The 12,824-nt window shown below is 33.7% G+C and overlaps 1 protein-coding gene across 1 annotated transcript; it reads left to right on the top strand.

The window, feature by feature from the left end:
* The first annotated feature begins 1,555 nt into the window (after positions 1-1,555).
* Positions 1,556-2,323, top strand: LOC107469301 (protein FAR1-RELATED SEQUENCE 5-like). Its single transcript, XM_016088681.1, has 4 exons — positions 1,556-1,855; positions 1,937-2,013; positions 2,098-2,141; positions 2,232-2,323. Exons 1-4 carry the CDS (start codon positions 1,556-1,558, stop codon positions 2,321-2,323), a joined length of 513 nt encoding a protein of 170 aa, XP_015944167.1.
* Positions 2,324-12,824: the final 10,501 nt, after the last annotated feature.

Below are 12,824 nucleotides of genomic sequence, written 5' to 3'. Positions count from 1 at the left end.
AGTTTAGGATGCTTAGTGAGTTTTTATTGCAGTGCATTGTATTTATTTGGCACTTTTACCGTACTAGGAACCCATGGGCCCGGGGTTCTCATTCCGTATATATTTCTTGTTTTTCAAATACAGGTTCAAGTGCTCAGAAGTGAGCTGCGGTTCGTCTGAGAGACGGCGAAGATATTTATTTTCTCTACCTTGTGTTTTGCTTAGAATCTCTCCATCTTTGTTTTGAAAAGATTATATTATGTATGGAACTCTTTTGGAACTTGCGTATATAGTCTCTTATGTTTCCTTTGGGAGAGATTAGGATGTACTGTTGTCAGTTACTTTCATACTGTACCCTAGCCGGCCTAAACTTCGCGGGTCGCGACTAGTGGCTATTACTTATGTTATATATATCTATCTGTTATCTATCTCTTAATCTCCTTTATGCCTTGTCCGTATATCGCTTTCGGCTTCACAGTTTAACTTTTCGTTGTTGAAACGTGAGTGTTACGTCTTCGCGATTTTATTTCCACTCTTTTCAGGCTTCTCGATTAATACTCCTTTCGAAATTACCTATATTTATATATTAAAAATCCACCTGAGAGTCGTACCACCGTAATATCATTGACTTATGACTCGAGCATAAGGATTTGAATATTAGGGTGTTACATCCTCCTCCTTCTTCTTCTTCTTCTTCTTCTTCTTCTTTTTCTTCTTCTTCTTCTTCTTCTTCTTCTTCTTCTTCTTCTTCTTCTTCTTCAAACTGATTAAATTCGTTGCTCTCCTTTATTCGCATTTTTCTTCTCTGCATTATGGATTTGGATTGACTTCAACGTAATTAGCTTCGTCATTCATCTTCTTCTTCGTTTTCTTCTTCGATATGCACTTTTGAATTGAAACAATGAATGAATCAACTTCAAATCAGTTGAATGAATGCGATTTGGATAATTCTTCCGAAACATATCAATTTGATGAGGTTTGGATTATTGAATTTTGAATCTAATTCAATGGAATGAAATTGCTAATTTTATTTGAAGTGAATTGAATGGACTGAAGTGATCTATATCTGAATTGCATTGAATTGATTTGATAATATGTAACTGTGAATGTGAGTAACTGTGACTAACTGTGAGTAATTGTGAGTAACTTTTCGGTTCGGTAAGTACTAAAGAGTTGATTCACCATGTGCATGTTTTTGGTTCGGTATGCAAAAATGAGTCTAAAAAAAATTAGACAAATATATTCTATTTTGTTCCTTAAGCACTATATAATTGTTTCACTGTAATTAAGGTTTTGGTTCATCATGCAGACCAGCTGTGTTGTGGATGAAAAATTTGTCCCAAAGGTGGGAATGATTTTCAAGACACTAGAAGAAGTTGGAAAGTTCTACAAACATTATTCCAAACTTACCGGTTTTTCTACCAAAATAAGGAACACGACTCGAGACGCAGACAAGATTAAGAATCAACTAATTGTATGCCCTAGAGAGGGGAGGTGGAAATCAAAGATATCTCCAACTTTGAAGACAAACCCTTCAGCTGGGTTAAATTGTCCGGCCAGAATTTACGTACACAAAATGAAGGATGTTGGTCTTTGGATAATTTCCAAAGTTGTTTTGAATCACTCACATCCTTGTTGTCCAGACCAGGCTGAGATGCTCAAACAACACATGGAGCTTAGCATGTTCGTGCGCCGTAGCATCGAAACCCACGAGGAAGTCGGAATCAGACCGAGCAAAACTTACCAATCATTTGTGGCAGCAACTTGCAGCCACCGTGAACTAAGTTTTATAGAAAAAGACATAAGAAATTACATCACAAGGGAAGTACGAAATATTTCCGAAGAAGACGATGCCAAAGAATTTAGGAAGTACCTAGTTAGAATGAAAGAGAAGAACCAAAATTTCTTCTTTGAGCTCAACCTTGAAGGCGATCACTGCATTAAGCATGCATTTTAGGCTGATGCAAGAAGCAGAGCTGCATTTGATTATTTCGGAGACGTGGTTTCATTTGACACTACCTATAACACAAACAGGTATTCGGTTCATTTAAACATATTTTTGATGTTCAATGAGTGTATATATTTCGGTTCACCATTTTGTGGTTGTTATTTATGCAGGTACAATTTGGTTTTAGGTTCTTTTGTTGGTATGAATCATCACGGTCAGTCGACACTTCTTGGATGCGCGCTGATGAAAAATGAGGACATCCAATCATTCAAATGGCTATTTGAGTGTTGGTTACGTTGCATAGGAGGAAAGGCACCAAAAGGTATTCTTACTGATCAATGTGCATCGATTCAAAGGGCAATTGAGTTGTGCATGCCAATAACAATTCACCGCTAGTGCATCTGGCACATTATGAAGAAGATTCCAAGCAAATTAAATGGCTACAAGGGGCACATCGATATTAAACAAGAGATGAGCCATGTTGTTTGGAACTCGTACACAAAAGATGCATTTGACAGAAACTGGAACGATTTTCTTACAAAGTATGGCCTCGGAGGCAACAAGTGGCTTTCAGGTAATTGAGGTTTCAATTCAAATTATTTTTATGCTCATATCTTTTTTTCCCAAAGCATGCACCGTTTTCGATTCACCAGACCTTATAGTTTCGGTTTGGTATGCAGAGCTATACGAGGATTGCCATATATGGATTCCGGTTTACTTGGATCACCACTTTTGGGCTGGGATGAGAAGCACGCAAATGAGCGAGAGTATGCATTTATTTTTCAACAAGTTCATCACATGGAATAGCTCATTGAGACAATTCGTGAAGCAATACGACAGTTGCCTAGCAAGCAGAGAGCAAGCAGAGAGAGAATTTAATGCTGCAGATTTTCACACCGTGATACCGTATTCAACAAAATCAGCAATAGAGGCACAGTTTCAGCATGTATATACCCATGAGAAGTTCAAGCTCAATTCAGAGGTAAAGTGAATTGTATCACAAGATCAATGCATTCCACTCTAGGTTTCACAGCATATGAAGTAATAGAGCAAGTTTCCAACTCCACATTCAATAAGTTTGTCATCACCTACGATGCAGTATCACGAGATGTAAAGTGTCATTGCTTGCTGTTTGAGTCTTGGGGCATATTGTGCCGCCATTCCTTAAGTGTCCTAAGCTTTGAGCGAGTGGATAATGTGGCACCGAAATACATATTGGAACGTTGGAGCAAGAACATAAAGAGAAGTCATACACACATTAAGAGCAGCCAAGATGAACCTCTATTGGAGCCAAGAAGTAAGAGATTTGAAGAATTGGTGTTTCAGTCACACAATATATGAGAATTTGCATCAGAGTCTGAAGAGTTAACCCACGAAGAAGCGACATTAAGCAATGTGAATGACCTTCAAGGCCCACCACGTGTCAAAATAAGAGGTCGGCCCAAGAACAGACTTGGATCAAACCTGGAAAAAAAGATCTCAAATGCCATGAAGAAAAAGAAAAAGACAGCTCCAAGTGAGGTAAAATTGACTTGCTCTTGATTAGTTAAAAATTCAAATGTTTATTTTGCTAATACATAATTATGTCTTTTATAGTTGAACCTTTTAGACTCCAGATCATCGATTCAGTCAAGCTCCACTCTTTACAATACACTAGATATGAATTATCCAAGAGAGGATTGTACAAGTTTTAGTTTTATTAATGTAAATTTTTGTTCACCCATGAGTAAATTTTGGTTTACCATGGTTATAGCCGGTTTAATTTCTGAATGTTTATAGTCTTTAATGAATAGTCACTTTTTTTGTGAAATTCTATATTGATATATGCAGTTTTTCGATTCGTCTTGTGTATTAATTTCTAAGTTGAATAATTAGAATTTTTTTTGTTCATGGTTCAGAGTTCAGAGTTCAGGGTTTAGGGTTTAGGGTTTAAAGTTTAGGGTTTAGGATTTCAGGGTTTAGAGTTTTAGGGTTTATGGGTTCAAGGTTCAGTGTACAAGGTGTGTTTCAAACTTTCGGTTCACCCCGTGTATTAATTTCGGTTCACCGTGTTCATGGTTGAGGGTTTAGGGTTTAGGGGTCTAGGGTTTAGGGTTCAGGATTCCGAGTTTTAAGGGTTTAGGGTTTACAGTAGGGTTTAGGGTTTAGGGTTTAGGTTTTAGGGTTTAGGGTTTAGCATTCAAGGTTCGGAGTTCACAGTTCAGGGTTCGGGTTTAGCGTTCAGGGATCAGAGTTCAGACTTCAGGGTTCGCGTTCAGGGTTCGGGTTCAGGGTTTAGGGTTTACGTTTTAGGGTGTAGGGTTTAGGGTTTAGGTTTTAGGGTTTTAGGGATTTAGGGTTTATGGGTTCAGGGTTCTGGTTTTAGTGTTTAGAGTTTAGGGTTTAGGGTTCAGTGTTTAGGGGTTCAGTGTGTTTCTACCTTTTGGTTCACCCAGTGTATTAATTTTGGTTCACTATGTTATTTTGGAGTTCGAATGTATTGGTAAATACAGTGATTGCAATCACTGAGAACTTGGAATAAAACAGTAGCCAGACAGTTCCAACATATATATAAATTAACATCTCAGATGAGTAATCCATCTTGAATCAAATATAAATATTAACAATTTATACATACGTTGATATTAAGAATAGATATATACATTAACATTGACATATATACATTTGAAAGAAGCATTGTTTGCTTTTTTAACAAGTTAAACAAAATATATACAACTACTATATGCATTGTTTGATACATACATTGACATATATACATTTGAAGTAAGCATTTTTTACTTGTTAAACAAGTTAAACAAAATATTATTAATTACAACTATTATATGCTATTTGCTATCTAAATCGCCAGATGTGTATTTACAATAAGGGCTGGAGAGGAAAGCAGATGGCTTGGAGAGTTTTATTGCTTCAGATTCTCAAATCACTTGGTCTCTGATTTTGTTCATTTCATGAAACAGAAGATTTAGACTGTATCTGAACTCATCAATATCTTTCTACATTTCAATTGAAATGAATTAGTTACATAAGAAATGAACCCAAATGAAATAAAAACAATATCATTCAAAGCGCTAATAATACTGTAAAAATGCAATCACAATAACCCTAAACCTGAACACATTAAATATCAACTAAATCAAAATCACATTAAATAACAACAAATTTCATTCAAAGCCTTAATTATACTGTAAAAATACAATCACAGTAAACCTAAACCCTGAACAAATTAAAAGGAGGCCACCAAACCGAAAAATATTCACTTGGTGAATCAAAATTATAAGAGCCACCGAACCGAAAATTGTTTATATAGTGAATAAATGATGATCAAATTTCAATCAACAAGAATAGTATTTCTGCATGGAAAAGAACTATTAAACAGAGTAACAACCAACTTCAAAGCTCTAGTTACAATATCAACTTAACTGAATGAAATAAGAAAAGAAAGAAGTTTATTAATTTAGAAAGTACTTACTTATGTCCAAGCTTTAATCTCTTCCCGCTTTTTATTTTTTGTAGATCTATTATTTCGAACCATTTCATCACGTATATTCCACAATCATAGCTAAGCAAAAATTGAGTATAATACGATCAATAGTATATAAAATAAAACACATTAAAAATAGCACTATAGAAGAGAAAGATTCTTACTTTGTACGTTGACCATTCAATTGGATATACTTTGCTTCCTCTCCCAGTCCATCCTCCATTAAGGGTTCCGCCCCATCGTACACCATCATCTGGAAAATTATTAAATCCTGAAAGAGACAAAAAAAAGTAAATAAACAGAATCAACAACAGTGAACCAATCTTCTCTCATGTACAGAATAATTTGAATAATTTACAAGAAAATAACTTACAACAAATTTGTTCAGTTGCTTTCTCGAATCAGGTATATTTTCTGGCTCATTGTTGATAGGGTCAAGGACATATAATTTTTTTGTTTACATCAGTAATCCACAACTACCAATGCCCTCCATTGCAAATTGGGACAAATAGCTAAAGGTTCGGAAAATTATAGAATATTTCAGTCGAAACAATAGCAAACAAGAGAATTATCAAAGAATTTTTAGATATTACAACTTACAAATGGATGCGATGCAAGTTTTCTTTTGTCAAGAAACTAGCGGTGGTGGGCATACTGCTCAATATCAAACCTGTAGGCTTTGTTTGTACTCTTGTAAATGTATTTCACGCCATGTGTTCCCAACATAAAATTCTGCAAAATGAACATCAGTTAAATCACATTTTCACTGAACCGAACACAAATCATATGCTGAATAAAACGTGAAAAACATTCAATCATCAAGAGAAAAGTTTTCTTAATGCAAAAGAACTCAACAGAAGACATAAGAATCAGGTGAACCAATATTAACATTCTGACCGAACCAAAAAGTAATCAGCAGTGAATAAGAAATTTAGCTTACCATAATATCCAATGGCACAATATATATTTGTTCCTGATACCGCTTAGTTTTTATTTCGTTGAGAATCATGATGTGTATACTAACCACCTACAGGATGAAAATTTATGAGATATACTATATAAGAGTGTTTAAAAAAAAATCATTAATGTTAACGCAATTGGCAAAAGATTTACCACGGCATGCACTTGTTCTTCGAGCATTAAAGACATGAAATATTCTCTTAATCCCTCGTAGAGTGCCTCATGTTTCAAGACAAATACTGGTTCATATTCATTGCTACCATCTTTTGTCTATTTCACATGTGTCATCCAATGATAACACTTTTCAATCAGCTCGTTCGTGATTTTTATCTTTTTCTGCGGGGTTTTGTAAACTTGAGCCACTGGTAAGGTTGGTTCTGAAGATGTTCCTTCAGCAATTTTAATGTTGCTGTCACTTCAGCATCTACCACCGCCTCTGCCTGGATTTCAAGCTGTGAAACACTCTCTTGAAAGGGCTGAGTTGGTTGAGATGCTGGTGGATTTATCCCAAGGCTAAAGGAAGGCCTTTCATCTTCCCTTTTCCTAGGTTGAGCAGCACTGCAGGATGATAGATATTTAACAATGATATTAAACAAAATTCATATTAATCAATATAGTGAACCGAATTTCAAACAAATAGTGAACCTAAATCTAAACTTACAGTGAACCAAAATGATATTAAACAAAAATTATATTAAAGAAAAGCAAGTAACATACCTATCAAATGATGACAAGATTAGAGTTTCTTTTTCTGATTGTCGTGCCACCAGAGGTTCTTGGAATTGTTCTTCATCAGAAACTTAATAGACATCGGCATCCTTGAAAAACTCTTCAATAACAGAACTTGTAAGAGACCCTGTAACACCCTACTTTTTGGGTTCTAGAGGGCAGCTATAAGAAACAAAAGAGAGTCCAAAGACAACAACACATTGAATTCATTTTTGGTTTCAACTGAACCATAATTAAACCATATATAAGCAGTAAATATTATCGATATTTATATAAGCAGTAAAACTTACACATCAACAGGTGCTTCTTGTTTGGATTGCTGCGCTGTTGGTTCTTCACAAGGCTGTTGTTGCTGTTCCAGAGGTCTGCTGCATTAAACAGTAAACATTTCTATCATTATCCCAAACTATTATCATATTTAACAATGATATTTAACAAAAATTACATTAATCATTATAGTGAACCGAAATCCAAACATATCGTGAATCTAAATCCAAACTTATAGTGAACCGAAATTATATTAAACAAAGGTGATATTAAAGAATTTTATACTTACACATTAACTGGTGCTTCTTGTTCTGATTGCTATTGCACCGGTGATTCTTGGGCTTGTTGCTATTGTTCTTTGGTAGGGTTGTTGTATTAAATAGAAAATAGTTCAATAACAACCATTAAAATTAATAAAAAGAATTTTTATGTGAAACTTACTCTTCATTAGAAACTTCATACACATAGTCATCTTTAAATAAGTCATCAATTACAGAACTCGTAAGAGACACTGTAACACCATGTTTTTTAGCTTCTTGAGGGCAGTTGTAATAAACAGAAGAGAGTCCAAAGACAATAACACATTGAATTCATTTCTGGTTTCAACTGAACCATAATTAAACCATGTATAAGCAGTAAACATTGAACAAGATTCATGTGGTGAATAAATATTTATTAACTTACTCATTATTAGAAGTTTGTTGTGTTTCCTTTTGTGGACGAACATAGATGAAGTCATCCTTCATCAACTCTTCCTGAACTGAACTTGGGAAAGACAATGCAAGAGGAGGTCTAAGGAATGTAAACAAGGATAAATTTAATGTTGAATAATTAGAATTTGTTTTGAAAAAATAGGAATTCGCACATTGAAAAACTCACACTTCCAAAGCTTGAGAACGAGTTTGTTCTTGAAACTCAACGATTTGTAGGTCAGAATCAGGTGTAGCTCTAGTGACATTTAAACACAATTTTCTTGTGATTAATTAAACAATAATTATTAACTAAATCTAAAAGAGTAACATAAATATTTTTAACTTACACTGGTGGAGTTTTAAGAGTCTTTCTTGGAAAGATTTTCTTTTTTTCTAAAATATTTAACCGTGCTATCTGAGGTATTTTTCCTAAAAAAAAGATAACAAATTAAAATTAGAAACCAAGATTAAAAGTAGAGGTCTAAAAACACATTAAATTCATTTTTTGGCAACCACCGAACTGAAAATACAATATGCAGTGAACCAATTTACCTCGTATTGCTCGCAGCATTTACAGAAGGTGTAGAGCTTCCTTGAGTCTGCAAGAGTTGCTCACTATCCATATTTACAGTCGGCACTCTAAGCAAGCTAAATAAATATTAATAATTGAATCTAGAGGAATTAGAAAAGGTTGTAGCAAAAGTAAGCAAAGTAAGAAAAAGAATTCGGGAATAATAAACTGAATCTTATGTCTGAGAGAATTCATTTTGTGCCTTTGGAGAGTCAAACAAATCCGGAGCAACGTTTGCTGACTGAGCTCCATCATTTCTTTTCTTTGATCTTTTTTCTCTTATCATTTCCAATGCTCGCTTTCTTCTTTTGGCAGCATTGTCTTTTGCTTGTTCAGTTCTAAAATTTCACAAAATAAGTATCAAAGAATCTAGAACGTAAGTATCAATAAAAGAAAATATGATTTGAGAAACTTACTCCTTGTGAGGTTGGGCTGGTGTTTTTGCCACCCTTTCCGGTTGTTTTCTTTTTATTACGGGTGTATTCTTGATTTTATTTTCTCTGTAAAATAGATAAACACATTGAATTTATACTGGAGACAAGACACTAACAATGAAGTCAACCAAACTCACAGACACCACCAAATCGAAATAAATTAAAGTGCTAAACCGAAACTTAGAAGCCCACCGAACCGAAAATAAATATATATGCAATGAACAAAATGTCTCACAGAAATTATGCAATACTTAATCGCTTTCAGATTCGTTTGTGCTCTCTGAATCTATAGGCACATGCTTTGTTTTTTTTGTTTGTTTTTTAACCACCTTCAGTGGTTGTTTTCTTTTCTTTGTTGTGGTTTTTTTATTTCTTCTTCTCTGCAATACATAAGAACAAGCACATAAGAACAAATTTAAGCAAATACAAATTAAATGAAATTAATATGAAAATTAAACTTACTGGCTTTCGGATTCAGATTTGGAAAGTCTTTCCTCTTCTGAAGAAGAATCCGTGTCAACAATTTTCTTTTTTATTTTCTTTCCTTTTTCTTTTTTGTCTAGGTTACTTGTTTTTGTTTTTTCTTTCTTTTTTTCCTTTCTGTACAGAAGTCCCTAAAATAGAAATAAGATCTCAATTATTTAATCATCAAAATAACAAATTAACAATCCGGTGAACCGAATAAAAAAATCCTACCGAACCGAAAACATTCATATGGTGAATAATATGTGACAACTATTTATTCATAAAAAAATGTTTCTTAATGCAAAAACCTTCAAATGAACAAACTAACAATTTCAAGTAGGACAAATATATTAATTATAACCTAAAATAGAAGTTTATTTAGTTAGTAGAGTATTTTAAAAGCATTTGAAAGCAAATTTTTCGGGAAATTTTAGTAGAGTATTTACCAATGGTTGTGTTGCTTCGGATGAAATCCCGTTCAATCATCATTTCCCTTGTCCAATGGGCCACCCATGGTGCAGGGGGAGCATCAGGTGCAAACGGGCAAAGGAACTTGATTTCGTGGAAGTATATCAACATTAATACAAAAACACAGCCATCAACAGACTATTTCTTCCCCTTTTTCTTATTTTCAACTCCTTTCATTAAGAAGTTGAGAACATGCTTTGCCCAATTCCACTCCCGAATGTTGTCCACATGAAAGATTGGTGGCTTGTGGAGGCCACACTTATTGTTGTGGGGAGCAAGAAGCACTTTTGTATGAAGACAACAAAAGTCCTCTTAAATTTTTTTTCGGTTCTCCTCTCCTTCTACATTCATATCCAGCACATTCTTTGTCAAAGTAGCCAAGGAAATATTTTTGACGCTGTCAAATATTTCCTTGTCTGCTGGATTCAGGTCGTTGTAATCAACCTTTTTAGGAAAAAGATTTCCTACAATATTTTAATAGCAAAAATAAGACAAAAACGTTCAGTTTAATTTTCTGGACACCAATGAACTGAAAATAAGCAGTAAGTGGAAAATGTATTACCTCCGTTGGTTATGCCGAGGGCAGCTGCTACTTTCCGAGGAGTTATGTATATTCTCTCCTGAAGATTTTTCAGGCATCCTCTCTCTTCATCAAACCGATCAAGCAATTCTTTCAACAGTGTATTAGAGACGTTCATCTCTGAGACATTTGCTAGGGCACCAAATCCCATTTCTTCCCAATATCTTTCTTTTCTTGACTCATTTTCTTGTACACTGCTGCTATTGCCTTTGTTTGACATATGCAATAGTGAGTTTTCTGCAAGTTTTGAAACAGAATGTGAGGATATATTTATAATACAAAATAGATATTATTCGAATGAAAGCGGATAAATATATTTAATCTGCTTACGTTATAATGTGCCTTCTCCTTCATTGTTGCCATTTTCTTGTTGTGTTTTGCTGTAATGAAAAATTTTGGTCAATATTTCATTTAATATATCAACAAGCACAAGCATGTATATCTTAATCAAGTCAATTAAAATGCCATAACCCACTGAATCGAAAATCGTTCACTCACAGAACCAAAATTACAAAGGCTGCCGAACCGAAAAATGTTCATGGATGGTTAATAAATGATGATCAACTTTCAATCAACAAGAATACTATTACTCCATGCAAAAGAAATACTGAAGATAGTAATAATCATTTTTAAAGCTCTAGTTAAACTATCCACAAAAATAAGAACAACCACATATATCTTAATCAAATCAACATCTTCCAAAAGAAAAGTTTTTCAAATTTCATGAATTAAGTGTTCTTTCAAAATAACTTTTTCAAATTGACTTCTTTAAAAACTCTTACCGAAACTTGTTATCTTTTTTTAAGTATCAAGGTCAACTACCATTCGTGCTGAAATCTATCCAATATAATGAGACAATTTGACAGTAGTATGGCTTATCAAAGTGAAAGAGTTGTCTCTAATGTGAATTGTCCTAAACAAAACTCATTCAATACATCAACAACCAGAAGCATGTATATGTTAAACAAGTCAATTAAAATGCCACAACCTATCGAACCAAAAATAGTTAACTCACAGATCCAAAATCATAAAGGGTACCGAACTGAAAAATGTTCATGTGATTAATAAATGATGATCAACTTTCAATCAACAAGTATACTATTCCTCCATGCAAAAGAAGTACTGAAGATAGTAACAATCATTTTCAAAGCTCTAGTTAAACTATTCACACAAATAAGAACAACCACATATATCTTAATCAAATATAATGAGACAATTTTACAGTAGTATGGCTTATCAAAGTGAAAGAGTTGTCTCTAATATGAATTGTCCTAAACAAAACTCATTCATTACATCAACAACCACAAGCATGTATATCTTAATCAAGTTAATTAAAATACCACAACCCACCGAACCGAAAATCCTTCATGCACAGAACCAAAATCACAAAGACCACCGAACCGAAAAACGTAGATGTGGTTAATAAATCATTATCAACTTTTAATCAACAAGAATAGTATTCTTCAATGCAAAAGAAGTACTGAAGATAGTAACAGAGCTCTAGTTAAACTATCCTGGCCAATAAGAACAAGCACGTATATCTTAAAGCCCTAGTTATACTATAAAAATCATTCACAATAGTTCAATCTACTAAACGAAGCAAATCAAACTAGTAAAACTAAAATGAAACTAGGTGAAACGCGACATTGCAAGATTTTAAATGAACAGTAGTTTTCTCATACCTTTTGTAGTCTTTGTTGCTGTTTTCGTTTGCTTCTGGTTATTGCTTGCGAAATCTTCTTCTGATTCTTTTGCAGTAGTGGTTTCCACAAAGAATGTGATTGAAGTTTGAGTGATGTTCAGAGAGATTCAAAGAGAATGAGTATTTTGTTGTGTTGGTTTCGTGTTAAAGATGTAACGTTCTTTCATAATGAAACGCGAATGAAAAAGGAGGGGTTTTTTTATGTCTGGCGCGTATTTTTCACTTTCTATTTAATGCGCCTGAATCTATTTGAGCTTGGGTCAACTTGGTTATATGGTTATATAGATGTGTAGCAGCCCTGTAACAAATTATAAAAAATTATGTCATTTATGTAAATGCATGTGTTATTATTGTATATATTAATTTAAATACTTTATGAAATATTTTTTTCATTAACATTTTTAAACTTTTCCCTTGTACTCGAGTTGTGTTTGAAGCATTTTTGAATTAATATAAATGATCAAATATATCTTATATATTTAATTATTTATGCCATTTTATATATTGAATACATGAATGAAATGTTCTTTCACTTTCTATGAAATAAG

This window comes from Arachis duranensis, chromosome 10 (genome assembly GCF_000817695.3).
Source record: "Arachis duranensis cultivar V14167 chromosome 10, aradu.V14167.gnm2.J7QH, whole genome shotgun sequence".
NCBI lineage: Eukaryota > Viridiplantae > Streptophyta > Magnoliopsida > Fabales > Fabaceae > Arachis > Arachis duranensis.
This window is presented reverse-complemented; position numbering and strand designations above follow the sequence as displayed.